Source organism: Pipistrellus kuhlii, unplaced genomic scaffold (assembly GCF_014108245.1).
Source record: "Pipistrellus kuhlii isolate mPipKuh1 unplaced genomic scaffold, mPipKuh1.p scaffold_m20_p_138, whole genome shotgun sequence".
Taxonomy (NCBI): Eukaryota; Metazoa; Chordata; class Mammalia; order Chiroptera; family Vespertilionidae; genus Pipistrellus; species Pipistrellus kuhlii.
The window spans coordinates 140,845-165,089 of record NW_023425447.1 but is presented as its reverse complement, the minus strand read 5'-3'; the positions used below and the strand labels follow the sequence as shown (position 1 = coordinate 165,089).

The 24,245-nt window shown below is 39.6% G+C and overlaps 1 protein-coding gene across 1 annotated transcript in view; it reads left to right on the top strand.

The window, feature by feature from the left end:
- Positions 1 to 6,613: 6,613 nt before the first annotated feature.
- The window catches only part of LANCL3 (LanC like 3), a 36,279-nt gene continuing 18,647 nt past the window's right edge, over positions 6,614 to 24,245 (top strand). Inside the window, 4 exon segments of the mRNA XM_036436493.2 lie at positions 6,614 to 6,700; positions 17,811 to 17,934; positions 18,430 to 18,443; positions 21,005 to 21,170. Coding sequence (XP_036292386.1) covers positions 6,614 to 6,700; positions 17,811 to 17,934; positions 18,430 to 18,443; positions 21,005 to 21,170 — 391 coding nt within the window.

The following is a 24,245-nucleotide window of genomic DNA, read 5'->3' as shown; positions in this document are numbered from 1 at the left end:
TTTATGACAACAAAACAGCTGCTTCTGACCTGACCTGCAGCTACCTGGGGAAAGGGGGGACACTCTGGGTGAGAAATATGTGCCTCTGCAGGTGACAGAGAGGAGGTTCCAGCAAATCAGACAGAGCTGGGGAATTATTGTAGAAGGAGAGGAAGGGCTTGCCCCACCCTCCTACAAGCTACTAGCACCACCAGACAACACGAGTTTGATCAAATCATCTTGGCCAACACCAGGATACTCCATAGAGCCCATTTCTCTGGGAAAGGGAGTACAGTTAGAACAGGGACAATCAAAGCATAAGATTCGAGGTAGACCAAGCCTCTGGGCTAAGGAGTCCCTGTTCACTGGACTACTAGGGGCTTCAACCCCTAAGACCTCAGTAATGTTGCCCAAGGCCAGAAAGGGACAGTAATTCACATTGACCTGCACTAGAGAAGCTTCCAGGGGTCCCAGGATAGACGCACCAAGGGACTAGATTCAACAACATTAGAGCAAAATTCAGCAAGCTTCACAAAGAGCAGACCCAAAGGTGTTTTTTTTCAGTCAGTTAGTGTATACAGTTAGTTTTGTTGTTTGGTCTGTGTATGTGTGAGTGGAATTTTTGGTTTTTAATTTTTAGTGTTTGTTCCCTCCCCCCTTTTTTCTTTCTTCTCTTTTTTTCTTGTATATCTCTAATTTCTCTCTTCCTTTTGATTTTATTTTACTTTTGCCTATTCTTCTTCTTATTATTAATTTACCTCATTTTATTTTGTTTTACTTTTTCTATCTATATCTTATAGCCATTATCGACATATTAAATTAATTATTATTATTTTGCTTATTTTCTGTTCCCTTCTTTCTTTCTTGCTCCCAGATAGCCACTTTTTCATCTTCTCCATTTAAAAAAAAAAAAATCCGCCGAAACCGGTTTGGCTCAATGGATAGAGCGTCGGCTTGGGGACTGAAAGGTCCCAGGTTCGATTCTGGTCAAGGGCATGTACCTTGGTTGTGGGCATATCCCCAGTAGGGGGTGTGCAAGAGGCAGCTGATAGATGTCTCTCTGTCATCGATGTTTCTAACTCTCTATCCCTCTCCCTTCCTCTCTGTACAAAATCAATAAAATATATATATATATATATATATATATATATATATATATATATATATATTTTTTTTTTTTTTTTTTTAAATCCCTTCTTGCCAAAGCCGGTTTGGCTCAGTGGTAAAACGTCGGTCTGCGGACTGAAAGGTCCCAGGTTCGATTCCGGTCAGGGGCATGTACTATGGTTGCGGGTACATCCCCAGTGGGAGGTGTGCAGAAGGCAGCTGGTCGATGTTTCTCTCTCGTCGACATTTCTGGCTCTCTATCTCTCTCCCTTCCTCTCTGTAAAAAAATCAATAAAGTATATATTTTTTAAAAATCCCTTCTTAGTTTTTAGTCATGTGTGTTTTAATATTCTTTCATTTTTTTTCTTTGCTTTGATTTCTCTTCTTTTTTCCTTTTTAGTCTTTCCTGTTGTTGTTTAATTGAGTAGATTGATTTTCGGGTACTTTTGTTTGGCCCTACTGTGTTTTGTTCCGATATATCAGCACCTGTGTAACAGCTGACATGAGGACATTGGGGTTAAACCTCACTGGCAACAAGTTGGAGAAGAGATCCCTCCCATAAATGGGACATCAAAAATCAAATCCCAATTACAACATTACAACATGAAACCCCAAATAATGCATCCAGCTCAGGTTAACACAGAGACTGCACCACTGTACCCCTCAAGACACTTTTTTCATTAGGCCAATCCACTGATACTGGGAGGCATAACCATTATACCTAATACATAGAAGAAAATACAGAGACTGGCTAAAATGGGGAACAAAGAAACAAACCACAAATGAGAGAAAAGAAGGAATCTCCAAAAAAAAAAAATAATAACTAAATGAGATGTAGACAAGCAAACTCTCAGACACAGACTTCAAAGCAATGGTTATAAAGATGCTTAAGGAACTTAGTGGAAATTACAGCAGCGTAAAAAGGGTAATAGAAAACATGAACCAGACAAAAAAAATGAAGAATAACATATCTAACATAAAAATACACTGGAAGGCATTAAAAGTAGTTTGGATAGAGTAGAGAATTGAACCACTTATTTGGAAGACAAGGTAGAAATAAATACCCAATTAGAGCAGAAAATAGAGAGAAGAATGAAAAAGCAGGAAGATAGCTTAAGGGAGCACTGGGATAACATGAAACATAACAGAATGACATCTGCATTATGGAAATACCAGATGAGGAAGAGGGTGAGAAAAGAACAGAGCATATGTTTAAAGAAATAATGACAGGAAACTTTCTCAACCTTGGTGAAGAAAAATGTCACGCATGTTCAGGAGGTACAGAGTCCCATTCAAGATGAACGCAAAGAAATCCAACAACTAGACACATCATAATCAAAATGGCAAATGTTAAAGATAAAGAAAGACTCTTAAATGAAGCAAGAGAGAGACAGGAAATTATCTACAAAGGAGTTCCCATTAGAATGCCAGCTGATTTCTCAATAAAAACACTTCAGGAAAGAAGGGAATGGCAAGAAGTATTCAAAGTAATGAAAAGCAAGGGTGTAAATCCAGAACTACTATAAGCAGCATGGTTATCATTTAAAATTTAAGGTGAAATAAAAAGTTTTCCAGACAAAAAAAAGTTAAAGGAGTACAATACCACGAAACCAGCAATGCAAGAAATGTTAAAGGGATTGTTTAAAAAGAAGAAGAAGAAAAGGAGAAAGGATCATACACATAAAGAAAATAGCAATGGCAGTAAATAAATACTACCAATAATAACGTTAAGTGTAAATGCATTAAATGCTCTAGTCAAAACACATAGGGTGATTGAATGGATAAAAAAACAAGACCCATATATATGCTGTCTACAAGAGACCCACCTCAGAACAAAAGATACACACAAGCTGAGAGTGAAAGAAGGGAAAAATATATTCCATGCAAATGTAAAGGAAAAAAAAAAAAAAGAAGGGGTAGCAATGCTCATAAAACAAAAATAGATTTCAAAGCAAAGGCCATAACAAGAGAAAAAGAAGGTCACTTCATAATACTAAAGGGAATGATTCAGTAAGAAAATATAACTATTGTAAAGATGTATGCACCCAGTATAGGAGCACCCAAGTTCATAAAAACAAAAACAAAAAACTCTTGATGGAGTTTAAGGGAGAGATTGAGAGAAATACAGTCATAGTAGGGGATTTCAAAACCACACTGACACCACTGGTTAGATATTCCAGACAAAAAAATGAACTAGGAAACAGAGGCTTTAAATGACACACTAGATTATATGTATCTAATATATATTTAAAGAACATTTCACCACAAAGCAACAAAATATAAATTCTCCTCAAGCACACATGGAATATTTTAAAATATAAACCAAATGTTAGGACACAAAATGAGTACATGTATTGAAAAAAAAATGGATATAATACCAAGCACCTTCTTAAACAACAATGGCATGAAAAAAACTCAGAAATACTCAAATACATGGAGGCTAAATAGCATGTTATTAAATAATGAATTGGTTATTAATGAGATCAAGCAAGGAATTGAAAATGTCCTGGAAACAAATGAAAATGAACACAAAACTACACAATACCTATGGGACATGGTGAAAGCAGTCTGGAGAGGGAAGTTCATAGCACTACAGGCCTACCTCAAAAAATAAGAAAAAGTACTAATAAAACTATTTAATCCTACAACTAAATGAATTAGAAGAGAACAGCAAGAAAAGCTCAGAGAAGGTAGAAGGAAGGAAATAATAAAGATTGGAGCAGAAATAAATGACATAGAGAATTAAGAACAGTATAAAAGATTAATTAATCCAAGAGCTGGTTGTTGTTGTTTTTTTGTTTTTTTGTTTTTTTATCAATCTTTACTGTTCATATTATTACAAAGTTTCCTCATTTCTTCCCCTCTCCACCAGGTTCCCATCCCACCCTCTGCCCTTTCCCCACCCTCCATTGTCCTCATCCATAGGTGCACAGTTTATGTTCAGTCTCTTCCCACATCCACCACTCCCCTTTTCCCCTGAGAATTGTCAGTCCACTCCCCTCCCGTATCTCTGATTCTATTATAATCAATAGTTAATATTGTTCATCAGGTTTTTTAATTTCCTTTTTTTAATTAATAAACTTTTATATTTTTAAGAATAAATTTTAAAATCTAATAATTTTAAACCTTGTTTTTTCTGCCCTGGGAACTGAGAAGCAAGCTTGTTTACATGTAAACTTGCCCTTGGGCTATCAAAAGGCATAGCCATTCAAATGTAAATGAACACATTTTTTAAAGATAGCTGCTGGCTGGAATTGGATTACCTGTTCTGGGTGGGAAGGGCTTGTCCTCCCCTTTCTCCATTAAAATTAAGGTGTTAGCTTTACAACCTCTTTTTGGCAAGAGACCTTAAACTTTCAGAGCTTTAAATTTTTCAGGTAGTAAATCAATGACTTAGCATTTTCTCAAATCAATAATACCCATGCCCAAGGATACACTTCACACAAAAGACACTTCCAAATAGATCAACCAACCTCATCCAGACCCCACACAAGGCACTTACAGATCAACACCCCAGCACTACAACTCAACACATCCAGATCTAAGCCTTCATCACTTGATTCAGCAGATCCTCAAGTTCCCTCAAAAGTTTCCAGCCATGTCTGAGAAGCAGCCCTGGGGCATGGGCAGACGAGGAGCGAGCTGTTTCTGGCCAGGCTGCTCCAGGCCTGGCCTCTGTTGCTCCGGGCCACTCCACAACCAGCTGCTCCGGGTCTGGCCGCTGCTGCTTGGGGCCCGGTTGCTACCGCTCCGGGCCTGGATGCTGCTGCTCCAGGCCCGTCTGCTCCCGGCCTGGCTTCTCTGGGCCTGGCCACTGCTGCTCCGAGCCCGGCTGCTCAGGGTCCAGCCTCTCCGGGGCTGGCCGCTCCTGGCCTGGCTGTTCCAGGCCTGGCTGCTCCTGGCCTGGCTGCTGCTACTCTGGGCCCGGCTGCTTCAGGCCCAGCCTCTCTGGGCCTGGCTGCTCTGGGCCTGGCTGCTGCTGCTCCGGGCCTGGATGCTCCCGACCCAGCTGCTCTGGGCCCGGCCTCTCCGGGCCTGGCCGCTCCCGGCTGGCTGCTCCGGGGCTGGCTGCTGCTGCTCCCTACCCAGCTGCTCTAGGTCCAGCTGCTCTGGGCCTGGCCACTCCAGGCCTCAAGAGCTGGTTTTTTGAAAACATAAATAATATTGATGAACCCTAGCCAGACTCATCAAGAAACAAAAGAGAAGACCCAAATAAATCAAGCAAGAAATTAAAGAGGAAATAAAACAATGGACTCCATAAATACAAAGGATTGTAAGCAAATACTGAAGACAACAATACTATGCCAACAAACTGGACAAGTTGGCCAAAATGAACAAATTTCTAGAAACATACAGTCTTTCAAACTCAACAAGAAAGAATGAAAAAAAAAACAGATAACAACTGATGAAATTGAAGCAGTAATTTTAAAACTCTCAGCAAACCAAAGTTCTAGACTGGATGGATTTACTAGAATATTTTACCAAACATTCAAAGAACTAATATATATCCTCAAACTATTCCAAAAAAAATTCAAGATGAAGGAACCCTTCCAAGCTCTTTTTATGAGGCCAGCATTAACCTAATTACAACACTATATAAAGACACTACAAAGAAACTAAGTTACAGGCCAATATCCCTGATGAACACAGATGCTAAAATCCTCTAAAAATATTAATAAATTGGATCCGGCAATATATTAAGAAAATTATACACCATGATCAAGTGGGATTTATTCTAGGGATGCAAGGCTGATACAATATTTGCAAATCAATAAATGTGATTCATCCCATAAACATATATATATATATATATATATATATATATATATACACACACACACACACACACACACACACACACACACACACACACACACATATATATATATATATATATATATATATATATATATATATATATATATATATGCTTAATATGCAAATTGCCCCCTTGGGAGTTTGACCAGAAGACTGAGAGTTCAATCGCTGCTTGCTATGACATGCCCTAACCACCAGGGAGCAGTGAAGAACATGGCAGATGTTGGCAATGCAGCGCTGGCAGTCAGCATCAGTGGAGGCACTGCCAGCCTCAGTGGGTCCTGACAAGAGTGAGACTGTGGTGGGATGGTGTAACAGGTGAGTGGGTGGCACCAGGCCCAAGAAGGGTGACAGGTGGGGCTGCAGGACTGCAAGGCTGGGGGCATGAGCTGGGGCTTCAGGGACAAGATGGAGGCTGGACACACCCTGAAGTTCTCCTGCAGTCCCTTCTAAGCAGGCCAATTTCCAATGGTCCCTCCCCAGCCAGTCAGCCCCAATTGTACTTCTGCAGCTAAAAGAAATTGGCATTATCAACAGAAAATGTCTGAAGACCAACTATTGGCACAACATGCCTCTGCGACCAAAAGAAAGTGGCATCATCAACAGAATATGTCTGAAAAACTGTCATCAACAAGTACTACCAATACTGGTGGGAACTGCCTGTAAATGAAGTAAATGAGGATGCAATTATTGAACATACTGTGATGTAATGACTGTTACATGTCAATTTTGCCTATCACTAAATTTCTCCAATGAAAAACCATCTGATGAAAAATTACTGGATGTTGCAGCAAAGGTAAAGTTTATCCAAATAATATAAATTTTCCAGAATACCTGGCATATTATTAAAAATTAATGATAAATGAAGATTTTGACAGTAAAAATTTTATGGAAAATATTTGTTCCATAAATAGGTCTTTTGCTTTTGCTTCAATGGGTACAAATATCACATCACCATGAGGCTATGGATCATACTGTTTGAGAATACATGGTCGAGTTTATCACTGTACTGGAAATTTACATCCTTCAGATGATATTTCTCAGAAGTTTGCTCAACTTTACATTTTAAACACTGCTGAAGTGACAAGTAAAAGATTAGCAATGTCAGAAAACCAAGGTTGCTCAGAAAGATTCAGGATCAACATCAATAATCTCATGCATGAAATAAACAAATTAATAAAATCATACAGGATGCTCCACAAGATAGAAAAGGAAGCCCAATCTGAAGCAGAAGTGAAAGGTATTGCTCCAATAGAAGTAACAATGGCAATTAAATATAATCATAATAGTGATCTGGGTAGATATAATTATCCCCGTGTAACCAAAATTGCCATGATATTCAGAAATGAAGAGGGAGAACCTTCTTTGGAAAGGGACCTGTTCATTCATTGTAAACAAGATCCCAATAATCCAAATGCCACTAAAATTAAATAAATCAGTACTCTGTTTCCTACATTAGATGCACTAATGTATCCTATTCTTTTTCCACATGGTGAATAAGGCTGGGGAACAGATATTGCATCAAGACTCAGAGACAACAGTGTAATCAACAATAGTACCAGACAAAATGTAAGGACAGGAGTCACACAAATGCAATATTATGGATTTCATCTCTCTGTCTAGGACACACTCAATTTTATTTTAAATGCAAGAAAATTAACTCAGCAGTATATTGTTTATTCGTATTCAAAAATGGAAGCCAATCAGATCATTTTCATTAAAGCAAACCAATCTAAGTAGAGAGTTGAAAAGTATAGAGGTTTGATGGATTATCTCACATTTAGATCTGCAAATCACAGTGTGCCAGTTGGTAAAATTATCGATATAATACTTCCATCGTCTTTTGAAGGTAGTCCCAGAGATATGCAGCAGTGATATCAGGATGTTATGGCAATTGTAATGAAGTATGGCAAGCCCGATTTATTCATAACCATGAAATGCAACCCAAAATGGGCAGATATTACAAATAATTTACTATAGCGCTGACAAAAAGTTGAAAACAGACCTGATTTGGTAGCCAGGATTTTTAATATTAAGCTGAATGTTCTTATAAATTATATATGTAAATTCAATTTATTTGGTAAAGTTACAGTTAAAATTCATGTCATTGAATTTCAGGAACACGGACTCCCTCTTGCTCACATATTATTGCCATTAGATAATGAATCCAAATTATGAATGGAACATGACATTGACCATATAAGTTAATGTAGAAATTTCTAATGAATACCAGTGCCCTCTACTTTTTCAAATTATAAAATAAAATATTATGGAATACAAAATCCAATATTAAATATTAAAAGATTTCTTCCAATTATTTTCCTTTCGATGTGCACAAATCTGTGCACTGGGCCATTAATTGAAAGATAAAGGCCATGTGGTCATACTAATAGATTCAGAAAAAGCATACGACAAAATCCAGCACTCTTTTCTGATAAAAACTTTCAGTAAGATGTAAAGAGGGATCATGGCTCAATATAATAAAAGCCTTATATGAAAAACCTAAGCCCAGTATCATACTCACTGGGCAAAAATTGAAAGTGTTATCCTTAAAAACAGGAACAAGACAAGGATGTTTGCTTTTAGCAGTCTTATTCAACATTGTACTGGAAGTCTTTGCCACAGTAATTAGACAAGAAAAAGAAATAAAGGCATCAAAATTGGAAGATGACATGATATTGTACATAGAAAGTCCTAAAGATTTCACCAGGAAACTACTGAACTTAATAAAATAATTCAGCAAGGTAGCAGGATAAAAAAATCAACACCTAAAAATTGATGGCTTTTTATGCACTAATAATGAACTCTCTGAAAGATAAACTAAAAAGCAATCCCATTTACCACTGCTACAGTAAAAAAATAAGATACGTAGGAATAAACTTAAACAAGGAGGTAAAAGACCTATACTTGAAAAACTATAGAACAGTAAAAAAAAAAAAAAAAGAACTAGAGGAAGATACAAAAAAAAAAAAAAAAAAAAAAAGGAAATATACTCCATGTTCATGGATTGGGAAAATTAACACAATTAAAATGTATATACTACTCAAAGTAATCTATAGATTCAATGTAATTTCCATTAAAATATTAACACATAATTCACAAAAATCAGAACAAATAAACCAAAAATTTATATTGGAACAATAAAAGACCCTGAATAGTTGCAGCAATCTTGAGAAAGAAGTATGAAGTTGGAGGGATCACAATACCAGATATCAAACTATATTACAAAGCCATTATAATCCAAAAATCCAAGAACAGTAATATAGACCAATGGATCAAAGCAGAAAGCTCAGAAATTGACCCACATTATTATGGTTAATTAATGTTTGACAAAGTGGGCAAGAACATATAATAGTGTAAATACAGCTTTTTCAACAAAAGGAGTTGGGAAAACTAGGAATACACATGCAAAAAGATGAAAATAGACCACCAGCTTATAACATACACAATAATAAACTAAAAATGGATAAAAGACTTAAATGTAAGACATGAAACCATAAAAATTTTAGAATAAAACATACACAGTAAAATCTCAGGCATCTAAGGTAGCAGAATTTTTACAGATACATCTCCTATGGAAAATGAAATAAAGAAAACAATAAATAAATTGGACTATATCAAAATAAAAAGCTTTTGCACAGCAAAAGAAACCACCATCACAATGCAAAAGGGAGCCCACTGTATGGGAGAACATAGTTGCCTATTATACAATACATCTCATAAGGGTTTAATATCCAAAATATATAAAGCACTCATACAGCTCAACCAAAGAAAGACAACCCAATTACAAAATGGTCAGAATACCTGCATAGACATTTCTCCAAGGGGGTCATACAAATGGCCAAGAGACATATGTGAAAATTTTCCAAGTCCATAATCATCAGGAAAAAAATGGAAATTAAAACCACAATGGGATATCACCTCATACCTGTCAGACTAGCTATCATGAAAAAATCAACAAACATGCTGGTGAGGATGGGGGCAGGGGGAACACTAGTTCATTGCTGGTGGAAATGAAGATTGGTGCAGCCCCTGAGGAAAACAGTATGGAATTTCCTCAAAAAATTAAAAATGACAGTTCCATTTGACCTGCTTCTGGGAATATATCCTTAAACACACACACACACACACACACACACACACACACAAAAAAAAAAAAAAAAAAAAAAAAAAAAAAAAAAAAAAAAAAAAAAAAAAAAAGAAAGAAAGAAAGAAAGAAAAGGAAACCACCAATAAGAAAGAATATATGCACCTCTATCTTTATAGCAGTATTATTTACAATAGTCCAAGTTCCCATCAATAGATGAATGGATACAAAATGCTGTGGGACATTTACACAATGGAATACTATGAAGGTATAAAAAAGAGAGTCTTATCCTGTGTGATGGCATGAGTGTACTTAGATAATATTATTCTAAGTGAAATAAGCCAATCTGAGAAAGACAAATATCCCATGACTTCACTTGTTTGTGGATCAAATTAATGATCAAAATGAATTGATCAATAAAATACGACCGAAAGTATGAAGGCGTGGAAAAGACTGACATACCTTGATGTGGGGGTAGGGGAACAAGAAGAGATAAACCAAAGAACTTATCCTATATAATAAAAAGGTAATATGCAAATTGACCCTCACACCCTCACAAGATGGCTGCCTACAACCAGGTTGGTAAGGGGATTATTGAGGGAAAACAAAGCAACTGAATAAGCAGGCTGTGTGGGGCAACCAGGCCAGTAGGGAGGTTAGTGAGGGATTACCAAACAAGCTGGCTGCATGAAGTGACCAGGCCGATGGGGAGGGTGGTTGCATTTGGGGATGACCAGGCCAGCAGGGGGAAAAGTTGGGGGCAACCAGGCTGGCATAGGGGGGCAGTTGGGAGTGATTATTCTGGCAAGGGGTGCAGTGAGGGGCAACTAGGCCAGTGGGAGAGAGGCAGTTGGGGGCAACCAGGCCAGCAGGTGGGGCAGTAAGAGGCAACAAGGCCAGTGGGGGAGGCAGTTAGCAGCAACCAGTCTGGTGGGGGGTGTAGTTGGAGGTGACCAGGCAAGCAGGGGGGGGGGCAGTTGGGGGCAATTAGGTTGGCAAGGGGACAGTAAGTGGTGACTAGGCGAGTTAGGGGAGCAGTTGGGGGCAACCAAGCCAGCAGGGGTGGGGGCAATTAGGGGCAAACAGGCTGGCAGAGGGAGGCAGTTGGGGGCAACCAGGCCTGCAAGTGGGGCAGTAAGAGGCAACCAGGCCAGCTGCAGGGGGGGTGCAGTTAGCAGCAGCCAGGGAGGTGGGAGGGTGCAGTTGAGGGCTACCAGGCCAGCAGATGGAGCAGTTGGGGCGACATGGCCAGCAGTGGGGAAGGATGGACAGTTAGGGACAACCAAGCAGACAAGCAGGTGAGCAATTAGGAGCCAGCAGTCCAGGATTGTGAGGGATATCCAACTGCCAGTTTAGTATTGGGCCTAACTTGGCAGTTGGACATCCCCAAGGGGTCCCAGATTGGAGAGGGTGCAGTCTGGGCTTAGGGGAACCCCGCCACCCCCATGCACAAATTTCATGCACTGAGCCTCTAGTATACTCATATGTATAGCTCATGGACACAAGCAATAGTGTGGTGAGGAGCTCCAGGGGGACAGGGACTGAGAGGATGAGGTAAAGGGAGGTAAATGGGAGACATCTCTAATACTATAAGTGATAAAATATATATATATATATATATATATATATATATATAATATTTTTAATTTAAAGAACCAAATCCATCTAAGATATCGACACATGCATAGACCTTAAGTGCTCCACATTCAGGGAAGGGGATTTGAGTTTGTTTTGAGAAAGGCTTATGAGCAGGGAACCCTTCTCTGCCGTCCCCAGTCACTTTTCCCCCACTGGCATTGACATTTCCTCATTCCCAGGGCCTCAAATTCTTTCAAATGCACAGAGGCCATCTTCTTGGAGAAAGTGTGTGTACTCACATGTGATTCTATGTTCTGGGAGCAGGAAATGGAGGAGTGTTTGACAAAGCAGACAAATGAGAGAACAAGAGCAGGCCCCTCCGCTCTAATTTCATCTCCTTTCTTATTTATTGTTTTCTTGTTTGGGAGAGTAGAGCATGCTCTTCCTCAATGTTCCCCTCCACACACATTTAATAAGCATTATTTTCACTCTTTTTATTTACTGACCAGTAAACCCAAGGGTAGGTCTTGTCTGTTCCCAGAGATAAAGTTTTATCAAGCTGAACAAGCTCCGTTTCTCTTTGTTTTTCACAGTGTTTCAGAGAGATAAGAGGAAACCACCCAGGCATAATGCATGACTGGGGAGGTTTTGAAATATAAACTCATTCTCTATTCTGAGCTGTGGATTAGGAATAGAAAGAACAAGAGACTGTACCATATATAATGTAAGTCAATTTTGCTTTCTGAGTTGAAAACAATCAGGTGAAGAGAGAGAGAAAGAGAGAGCGAGAGAGAGAGAGAGAGAGAGAGAGAGAGAGAGAGAGAGAGATGAATAATGTTCAACTGAGGAATGAATAATCCAGTTTTCAATTATTGGCACAGGAGTCAAATAGGGAGAATTTTAGTAATTCAAATGAGAACATACCCAAAAAATCCAGTGACCTTTTCCTATCACAAAAACTGCCTGTCATAGATTCAAGACCAATATTGGCAGATAGAACCAAAGTTCAGTTGAAGAGCCAGGTATAGTCCCAGGAAAATATGGGATAGGACCAGGTTAGACTCCTATGTCCTTCAGGGTTTAGCAGGTTTCTGTGAGTGAGCCAGGATGAATAAGTCAATATGAGACTGGTGATGCCAGATAGCAAGTTGAGTAAGACTAAACCTAAGATCAGTTGATACTGATAGAGTCCTAAAGAGTAAGACATTTTTAATAGTAAATGAAAATTTTAGTAGTAATTTGAAATGATGCAGAGTAGGAAATAATTTAGGAGAAATTTGTTTTTCAGCTAAGAAAAGACCTGAGATTGAACCCTGAAATGATACTGGGAATGCATGAGAAGGTAGGGTGTTTGGGAATTTTTGGCAGAAAGGAGGAGTAAACCTAAGAGACAAAATTGGTAGCTAATAAAAGGAAAATTTAGGTAAAGAAAACCACAACAAAATTGTTTCTGGCCGGGACCGGTTTGGCTCAATGGATAGAGCGTCGGCTTGGGGACTGAAGGGCCCCGGGTTCGATTCCAGTCAAGGGCATGTACCTTGGTTGCGCTCATATCCCCAGTAGGGGGTGTGCAAGAGGCAGCTGATCAATGACTCTCTCTCATTGATGTTTCTAACTCTCTATCTCTCTTCCTTCCTCTCTGTACAAAAATCAATGAAATATATATATTTTTTTAAAATTGTTTCTGAGCAACAAGTTGGAAAACAAGCAGACATTAAAATACTAGCCAAGCTGAGCAGTGCTTCATTGTCTGCATGCTATACTCTAAAATACTGTTTCTCTCCATCACTAAGCTCATGAACTTTAATTGTTCTTTCTATTTTTCCTCTCCAGTGCTGATTAGTATGTTCCCTGTAAAAAAAAAAAAAAAAAAAAAAAAAATTTGTCCTAGGTTTTCTAGATTTTCCCCTAGAATACCTAGCACGGGGTCTTACTGAAATAGTAGCTCAGTAAATGTTCATTGCCAGAATTAATTAATGAACAGCTTTCACTTTATGTAATTACTTTTCCAAATTAAATACTAGATTTCAGGAAGCCCAAACCTAGATTATATCTTACCCTTCTAATGTTGGGTAAATCAGAGGAGAAAGTTATGAATTAAGAAGTCATTAGTATTTCATTTCAAATGGAATTAGTGAGTCTAATAGCAGAAAGCAGGCAGGAAAATAAAATTTGATGTCTTAGGAGAGAGGTAAAAAGTCCAATACAGAGGAACCAAGATGACAGCATAAGTAAACACCTGAACTTGCTGTCTAGCACAACCACATCAAAACTACAGCTAAAAGAAAAAAACATATTATCTAGAACCATGGGAAAGCTGGATGAATGGAAGTTCTACAACAAGAAGGAAAGAGAAAAGTGCATCTATATTGGTAGGAGGTGCAGAGGTGAGGAAGAGCAAAGGTATGGAGGTGCACATGGAAACGGGCTGGCAACTGGCTATGCTGTCTTTTTCAATTGGGAGGGAGATACAAACTCCTGACTGCTTTGAATTCCAGTACCAGCTGAGACTCTGGGGACTCAGACTCATACAGGGAGAAACTGGACTGTCTGGCATCAGGTCGGAACACAAGGGTGGCTTTCTCTCAGAGGTGGTTGCAGTGTTCATTGTTTCTGCATAGGGCTGCAGACACAGAGATCCAGGGACCTATCTGGGGCAGGGCCAACTGGCAACCATTGCTGTTTGCACTGCCCATGATTTTCTGAAACCACAGCCCACCCAATTTACAACCCAATCCAGGCTGTGTGCAGAGGCATTTGCATATGAATGGCCTGGCCTTTTGCAACCTAACATAACAAACCGCAGCTGGGTCAAAGAACCCCAGATCTTCCAAAAGAAGGCCTAAGGCTCATCATCAGCCTGCATTGTTTCACATCTGCGCCTCATCTGGGCACCTCCAAACCCCAAACTAAGATGAGGAATCTACAGATATCTCTGTAGTTCCTGCTGGGTGGCCTCGAGCAATGCCTGACCTTGCACCTCCTTGGAGATCCAAGAACCAGTGCACCCAGTGGTAATAGTGAGACCATACCAGATTACAACTCTTCAGATCCATAGAGACATGCTCAGAGGGAAGACTCAGTGAGCACTAAAGCCCCACTGAAGCAAGTCCTGCCCCATAAGGGTTTTTCCAGCACAGCAGTTCTCCCATTGTAGACACAACTGATCCTCACAGCCAATTGGAATGGGAATCAATTCTGCCCAGTGATACCAAGAGGAATCAAGGCTTACCTACAACAAGACTGCACACAGCCCATGAAGGGGTGCACCAAGAGTGTCCACCTCAGGTAACTGTGAAGGCTGAGCCACTGTGCCCTATAGGACACCTAGCACACAAAGCCACTTCATCAACTCAGAGAAGCAACTAAAATGTGGAGACAAAGAAACATGTCACAAATGAACAAAATGGAGGGAAGCAAACTACAGAATATAGAGTTCAAAACCACAGTTATAAGGTCACTCAAGAATCTTCTAGAAAACCTCCAAGAAAATTAGTGAGACCCTCAAAGATATGAAAATGGACCAATTAGAAATTAAGCATACACTGGCTAAAATAAAAAAATATTATACATAGATCTAACAGCAGACTAGAGAATACAAAGAATCAAGTCAAAAATTTGAAATGCAAAAAACACCCAACTGGAAAAGCAAAAAGCAGAAAGAATCCAAAAATATGAAGACACTGTAAGGAGCCTCTGGGACAACTTCAAGTGTACCAACATCAGAATTATGGGGGTGCCAGAAAAAGAGAGAAAGCAAGATACTGAAAACCTATTTGAAGAAATAATGACAGAAAATGTCCCTTACCTGATGGAAGAAATAGGCTTACAAGTCCAGGAAGCACACAGAACCCAAAACAGGAGGAATCCAAAGAGGACCACACCAAGACACATCATAATTAAAATGCCAAGGGCAAAAGACAGAGAGACTATTAAAAGCCGCAAGAGAAAAACATTTAATTGCCTACAAGGGAGCACCCATACAACTGTCAGCTGATTTCTCAACAGAAACTATGCAGGCCAGCAGGGAGTGGCAGAAAATATTCAAAGTGATGAATACCAAGAACCTACAACCAAGATTATTCTATCCAGCAAAGTTATCATTTAGAATTGAAGATCAGATAAAGAGCTCACAGACAAGAACAAGCTAAAGGAGTTCATCACCACCAAATCAGAATTATATTAAATACTAAAGGGTATTCTTTAAGAAGAGGACAAAAAAATGATAAAAGATAAAAATTATGAACAACGAAGTGACAGCAAATACATATCTATCAATAAGAAAATCTAAAAATCAAGTGAATAAAAAATATGATGATCAGAATAAACTAGTGAATATAATAGAATCAGGGGCATATAAAGGAAGTGGACTGACAATTCTTGGGGGATGTGGGGGTGGGGGTAAGGGGAGAGACTGGACTAAAATTAAACACCTATCAAAGAGGACAATGTCGGGGGGTAAGGGCATAGGGTGGAGTGGGAACCAGGTGGAGGGGAACTATAGGGAGAAAAAAAAGAGGAACAATTGTAATAATCTGAACAATAAAGTCTTATTTTTTAAAAAATTAAAGGTGGGGAAAAAATCCAATACCCTCTTTTTTCCTTGATCCCAGATTCAATCAATCAGGCCAAGGCCAAACTTCTCCAGCATCTAGAGTAGCCTTTTCTGTCTTATAGTAAGGGTTTAAGAAATAATTGTGGAAGGAAGGGAAAGAAGGATGGACTGGTGAGATTAGAGGAAAGAGAGGAGGGAGGGCTCTGTCTTTCATGCTAGTAAACATGGCACTTACTCTTCAGTTACCAAAGACCCTTCTAGTTTCTGTGTTAGGAAACCAAAACTATGAGATGCCATAGTCTTTGCCCTCAAATAACTGATTGTTTAGTAGAGAGAGACATAATACACCAGGTGGTAAGTGCTACACCAAACAGTTGTGGTGACACAGGATTGTGCCAAAGAGAGCATCTGATCTGCCCAGAGGAAGAGTGGGAGGCAGAAAACATTGCAAACCTGAGTGTCTACAATAATAAAAGCATAATATGCAAATCAACCAAATGGCCAAACTACAGAACGATGGTCTGGACAACTATGCTATGACACTCTGTGGGGCCAGGCCAGCCAAGGCAGGTACAATGAGATTGGTTATGGGGGCCCTGCCATTGCCCCACGATTGCCCCACAGAGGAAGGCCCAGGCCACCAGCTAGAAGGGCGATCAATTGGGGAGTTCCTCAATCTCCTCAAAGAGGGAGGCCCAGAACACCCTCTCTCGGGCAATTGATTGGGGAGGCTCCATGGAACTGTGGAACCAGGGGTGTGTGGTGGCAGATGGGGCAGCACCAGGCCAAGGTGTATGTGGGCAGGGGGCAGGGCCAAGAAGTCATGAAGCCAGCAGTCAGGAAGAAAGGCCTACCCTTGCACAAATTTCGTGCATTGGACCTCTAGTAATCCTAGTAAACTCACTGGTGCTTTGTAGACTTAAGAACATTTTAATCTCTATAGTCCTAAAAATTAATGTGGTTAGATTGAAATAAATAATAACAACTGCAAATCATTGCATTTTAGCTATAATTGATTCAGAATCATTTTGATATTAAAGGTTATTTTGCACCGTAGCCAGCTTGACTCAGGGGATAGAGTGTCAGCCTTCGGACTGAAAGGTCCCAGGTTCGATTCCGGCCAATGGCACATGCCTGGGTTGCAGGTTCGATCCCCAGTACGGGGTGTGAAGGAAGCAGCGATCAATGATTCTGTCTTATCATTGATGTTTCTATCTCTCTCTCCTCCCTTCCTCTCTGAAATCAATAAAAATATATATATTTAAAAAAAAAACTATTTTGCTTTGGTACTTATTGGACTTTGGTTTCATTTAGGAATGCCAAAGGCCACAAGTGAGTCTGTCAGGCAGCAGCTTATCATAGAATTGTGGCTTTATGAGCACTGTCTAAATGACACAAAGTGAATGTCCATTGTCTGAGTCAGACCTGCACTATGTACCAGGAGTTAAAGCACGATTGGTTAGGACCTGTCTTTGTTCTTTTCTGAGCAAATTTTCTCAAGAGGGTAGATAAATGACAAGGAGAGAATCAATGGTTAAAAAAAAAAAAGTTATGGTTGGCAAAGCTTATATATACCCAGGAAAAGATATTTGGGGGGTATTCTCCTTGATTTTTAAGCAAGAAAATCCGGTGTCTAAGGAAAAAAAGATAGTGATTTGACTTCTGCTTCTTGATTTCCTTACATAGGTGCTGACCCCAGCACAGATCAAATCAATTTGCCAAGCAATTCTCAACTCTGGAAAGCAATATGCCATGAAAAAGAGGAAACCATTTCCTCTGATGTATTCTTACTACAGATATGAATATTTGGGTGAGTGAAGGTGCTGGCAAAAGATGGAGTCTCTAATATCAGCATTGACTAAAGACTGGAAAATCTGTTTTTGAAATAACTCATCATTATTCATTTAAGTAGAAATATATTAAAATACCATTAAAAACAATTAGTGATCAATTTTACAAATTAAAATTTAATATTTTGTTTAAATTTTGTTTCCAGTCTACCTGTAAATGTAGCTATTTTAACAATTGCTTTCCTTATTCTAAATTGTGAGTTCATTGGCCTAATTTTGCTGAGTTTGTGAACAGTTTATACACCTATTGCAAATAGTGCCTCCGCACAGGGAAATAGGATTCAGCCATTAACATTGTCAAGTTTTAATATTAGTGGATTAATAAAAGACTGCTGAATATGGAGCATGTAACTGAAAATTAGTTACTCTCTTACCTCTGGGCATAACTTGGAAGGCCTTCTGTAGATCACCTGTCTCCTTATCCAAACTCAGACTTTATTTCTCCCCCTTGCTAGTTCTGTCCAGCATAGTATACTATAAGCAAAATATTCTCAAATCTTAATCTTTGTGCCTGCTTCTTTTACTTAGAATGTCTGACTTCCTCTAACCCCTTTATCTATCTGTAATACTTATACCCAGACTTCAAGACTCTGTTCAAACATCATTTGATCTGTTGAGAAATTTTGTGCTTTGGGAAAATGGGTTCATTGAACCTTCTCTAGAGAAATGTTCACCAGTTCAGGTTTTGCAGTGAAGCAAAATTAGCTCTTATCATGTTACCCTGCCACATTTCTATTGGAACCCTTATTACATGGACTGTATAATTAGTCACTTACCTGTCCAACTGCCTTAATGGGCTCTGTGTACCTTCAAGATAAGGCCTTTCTTTTATCTTTGTGACCTTTACCAGGAGCCTGTACAAAATGAGGGTACCCAAATTAATGAATAAATGGCTGATAAACTATGAGCTATAGATCAGCAGTTCTCTGAGGTTTTTCTAAAAGAAATTTTAAGTTCCTGTCCAACTTTCCTTGGAATCAGTCCTTGAGACAAGATGTAAATGGTTTAATTGGGAGATGATCAGAGAAAGTGTTGGTAGAATAATGAGGTAGTGAGACAGGGTAGACAAATAAGTTAAGAGAGTATGTAGTAATGAGCAATTGTGGATAACTGAGACTAAGTACCACTGGGGATTCTTAGATTTTATAGAACATGCATCAGAATTGTCCCAGCCAAAGCTGGGGCATTCATCTACCAACTCGCTACTTTGATCAATAAAGAAAGGATTTCGTCTGTTTTGTTCACTGATCTATATTCATTCAGCCCCTAAACAGTATCTGGCACATAGTAGATGCTTAATTCTTATGTGTTGAATGAATAATAAATGAAGGAAGGAAGGAATATTTAGGATACCAAGAACAAATTATTTTCAAGCACTTTAAGAGCATTTTCATAAAAACTATCAATAAGTTAATTACAATTTAAAAATATTTTCTCTAAAATATTACTGAACTTTTTATTTATTTATTTATTTATTTACTTGTTTATTTATTTATTATTTTGTTAATACTCATCTAAGGATATTTTTTCCATTGATTTTTTAGAGACAGTGAAAGGAAAGGGGAGAGACAGAGAGAGAAATATGGATGTGAGAGAGACACGTTGATTGGTTGCAGGACCGGGGATCAAGCCTAAAACCAAGGAATGTGTTCTGGACCAGAATCAGACCCAGGACCCCTCAGTCCTCAGGCAGCACTCTATCTACTGAGCCAAACCAGCTAGAGCTGAACTATTTTTTAAAAGAATAAATAATATGTATTTTAGGCTTTTTGGGCTCTATAGTCTCTTTCACAAATTCAACTCCACCATTGTTGCACAAAAGCAGCCATAGACAATAGATCAATGAATGACCATGGTGTGTTTTAATAAAACTATTTACAGCTCTAGTCAGTTTTGCTCAGGGTGGGGGTTCTCTTGAGGTGTGGAGCGGCCTGGGTGAGGGGCCTGTGGTGGTTTGCAGGTCAGCCATGCCCCCGGCAACCCAAGTGGAGGCCCTGGTATCTGGAATTTATTTATCTTCTACAATTGAAACTTTATAGCCTGGAGTGGAGCCAAGCCTCCTGCTCACTCTGTGGTGGTAGCCATTTCTGTTGGAATTTATGTACCTTCTATAATTGAAACTTTGTACCCTTGAGTGGAGGCCTGGGCCCATCAGGGTGCATAGAAAGCTTGGCTTCCTTTATTGCCAGGGAAACCCAAGCCTCCCTCCTGCTCTCTGTGGCCACAGCCATCTTGGTTGGGGTTAATTTGCATATTCACTCTGGTGGGCTGGTGGGTATAGTGGAGTGATGGTTAATTTGCATATTACTCTTTTATTAGATAGGATGTGTGCTTGGAAGTAATTTGCTATTCTTTTTATTTATACTACTAGAGGCCTGGTACAAAGATTTGTGCACTGGTGGGGTCCCTCAGCCTGGCCTGCACCCTCTCACAATACGGAACCCCTTTCTAGATGTCAAAGAGCAGATTTAGGCCCAATCCCCCCAGGCCAGGCTGAGGGACCCCACCTGTGCATGGCACCGGGCCTCTAGTATGCATATAAGATCTTTGGTTAATATCTTTCTGCCCTCTCTACTTCCCCCTTCCCTCTAAGATTCATCAGTCTGTTCCATGTTTCCATGCCTGTGGTTTCTGCTCCTGTGTTGAGTATCTGCCCTCTGGTGGTCAGTGCACATATAGCTACTGGCCATCAGCTGGTCAGGAAGTTGGTTAGGCTTTTATATATATATAGATGATTGTCTTTACACAAATTAAACTGTGTATTTATTATGCTTTGCTTGTCAGTATAGGGATAGCTCATAGCCTATTATCTATTCTCTAGATCACATGTGTCAAACACAAGGCCCGCGGGCCAAATCCGTCCAGCCAGGCCTTGCAATGTGGCCCGCACCGCGCTGTCATCACTGCACTCCGCTGCGTTTCCATCACAATGACAGTTTATGACTGTTCAGTAAACCATTCGGCCCGCGATTTAGGCTGGATTTTAGATTTTGGCCCCTTCTCTGATTGAGTTCGACACCCCTACTCTAGATGCTTCTTTCTTATTATGAGCACATCAAGCCCTCAGATCAGGAGCTGGTATGGCAGAGTGTGGACTTCCTCATGGAGCAGGAACAGAACTGCAACTGGCTACCTGAGCTTGGCAAGGTCATTAAGAGAGAGAATGAGCTGGTGCACTGATGCCATGGAGCTCCAGGTCTCACACTCATTATTATCTGAAAACATTGCCTTTCATCAAGCTTAGATACAAAAAGGTGTATTTTCTGAAAAGTGAGGCTATTTCTTATCTTGTATCACTACTACATGAGATAAAAAGGTCAATATGAAAAAACTTTAAATGTTATTTATTAAATTGATTGGGCTGACATTGGTAAACATGAACATATAGGTTTCATGTGTTGATTTTTATGTTACAAGATCTTTATATTGCACCATGTTGCCACCACCCAAAGTCAAATCTTCTCCTGTCACTTCATATCATGACTCCCTTATCCCCCATCCCCTTCTCTCTGGCAACCACTACTCTGCTATTTTTGTTCATAAGCTTCAGTTTTATGTCACACATATAAGTGAAATTATATGGCTCTTAGCTTTCTCTGTCTGACTTACTTCTCTTTACATAATGTTCTCAAGGTCCATTCATGTTGTTGCAAATGGTGCTATTTCATCCTTTCTTATGGCCGAGTAGTATTCCATTGTGTGTATGTACTGAGAGGGTAGGGTGGGGAGAGGTTAACTCCTGACTCCATTTTGTACTGTGGGGCAAGGTGGAGCAGGGCAGAGCTATCCTCCATTTTGTGTAACTGGACCCTAGCCCTCACCCAACCAATCAAAGTCAGCCAAAGCAGTGATATCACCACCCCTATAAAACCCCTTGACCTGTCGAAGTTCGGCCTCTCTTCTGCCATGCTGTAGGTGTGAGTGGGACAGAGCCCATGCTAGCATGGAAGAGGCTCTTTTGTTTATTGCATCGGACTCGGCTCCCTGGTGGTCTTTGGAGATCACGAAGTCTGGGTGTAACACGTACATCTCCTTTATCCAATCCTCTATCACAAGACAGTGTTGCATATACTTTTTCTCATTAAATGTAATAAAGTATAGTAGGCATATTCATATGACCTTGTCATAGCCTTGATGTTTCTGAAATACAGGACAAAAGTCATTTTAAAACCATTGTTAACGAAAACAAAACAAAACAAAACAAAACAAAACAAAAAAACATTGAAACCTGTAAAGAATTTTTGTGAGTTTATTTGAGCCAAACTGTCAATGTATGCCAGGAAGCAGAACCTCAACGAATTGAGTTAATGCTTCGGAGAATGTCGGGTTACATTTGTATTTATACATTGCAAACAAAGGAGGGACATAGGAGGTTTACATGAAATTCATTGGTGATAGATTAAGGGGGTGAGATAAAGCAAAACAGGGGTGGGGGAGAAACAGGAGATTGGATAAGAAGTAAAATGATGGACATATACTTAGGTGGGTGCAGGAACAATTAACATAATAATGAAAGAATTTGTGGTATCTGTCCAAGTGCCTACAACATTTGGTTGTGCCCCAGGGGCTTCAGAAAAAAGGAAGTTACAAGTTACCCAGGCATTTCAAGGGTATGTTATCATAGGTGCAAAAAATACAGATAGGCTTGACCTTGTCAGTAAGATACTGGCCTAGGATGTAACTGCCCACCATAAGTACATTTCTTTAAAGTTTAATTTCAGACCATCCTTTGTGGTTATTTTAGATCTCTGAGTTTGCAAGACTGATATGCAGGCCTCCCCTGAGCTTGTCATGTCAGCATGTGGCCCCTTTTGTCCACATTATTAAAACAAATTTTGTGGCTAAAATAAGCTCTATATTGCATTATGCTACATCATCACTGTGGTAACACTGACAGGCATTTTCTTTCCTCTGTGTGAAATACAGGTGTGGCTGTTTTTAAAATTAATTCCACAAAGACACTTGGTAGGTAACTTTGAATTGAGAATAAGAAGGGCTTGTGTAGTACAGATGTCACTGTTACCAAGCTTTTTAGTGCAATGCAATACCTGACTCCATGAAATTACTGATCACAGGATGGATCCCCAGTATGTTGAAACTGTATGTGCCAAGTCTGGTTGTCACAAGGCTGTGCTAAATTGCATGTTTACAAATATCTAGTCTCTAAAATCATAGTTCTTACCTAATATTTCCTTTCTCTAATTGTCTTTGACCAAGGCATATAGTGTTGCTGACTTAGGATTATTATTATTATTATTATTATCACTGTGCCTTAGCATTCCCACGATGAAATGTCACAGTTCCCATAAAAATCAAAGAAATCCAACATTCCTTTCTCTTAGACTAATCAGTCTTATTGTGGATTTCATTAGATCTTGTTAGGAGACAATAGATTTAGAAGAATTCCAAGGTTCCTTCCATGTACCCTGCCATGACCCAAACTGCAGGAAGAGGGCATTTCTCTCTTGCCAGAACCATAGGATCAATACCTATTAGCTGTCTGGGATTAATGGCCTGGTATAGTAATTGGACCATCTCATCCCTTCTTCCTTCCACATCTTTCATCTTCACTCAGTGTTGGACTGTGTTGGGATAAAAAATGAGACATTATATGGTCAGTAGACATTTGTGAACCCCTTGCCATGTGTTACAAACTAGAATAGCAAAATTGAACAAGAAAGAGGTCCAGGCCTTGGGAAATTTGCACTATGTGAGGCAGATATGCACACAGACAGTTTTAATATGATCTACACTAATAAAAGAGAAATATGCAAATTCACTGTCATTTTGCAATGCCCACAAGCCAATCAGGAGTAAATATGCAAATTAACCTGACAAAGATGGCAGTGTCCCCGCTCCCCCAGCCACTTAGGGTCTCTGGGCAGCATGTATGCAAGCGCAGAGAGGCCAGGCGGGGCCTAACACCTGCTATAAGGGGGAGGGAGGGGAGCGGAGGGAGCTATAGGAGCGGCCTGTGGCTAAAGTGAAGATTGAAGGCTCCTGCCAAAGCAAAGGCCTGGGTCCTGGGTGCTGGATAAAAACTGGTGCTGGCAACCAAGGGAAGGAAGGCCTAGTGCATGAATCTTTGTGCAATGAATAGAGAGTGATAGGAGCTCAGAGCAGGGATTCCTAGTGTTCCTCCAGGTTCAGAGAATGCTTCCTGAAGGATGTGATACTTGAGATAAGTTGACCAGGCCAAGAAAGGTGGAAAATTTGTTTTAATAAAAGTCAGTCAGGGGCATGAGACCACATAGTGAAGAAACAGGAACTA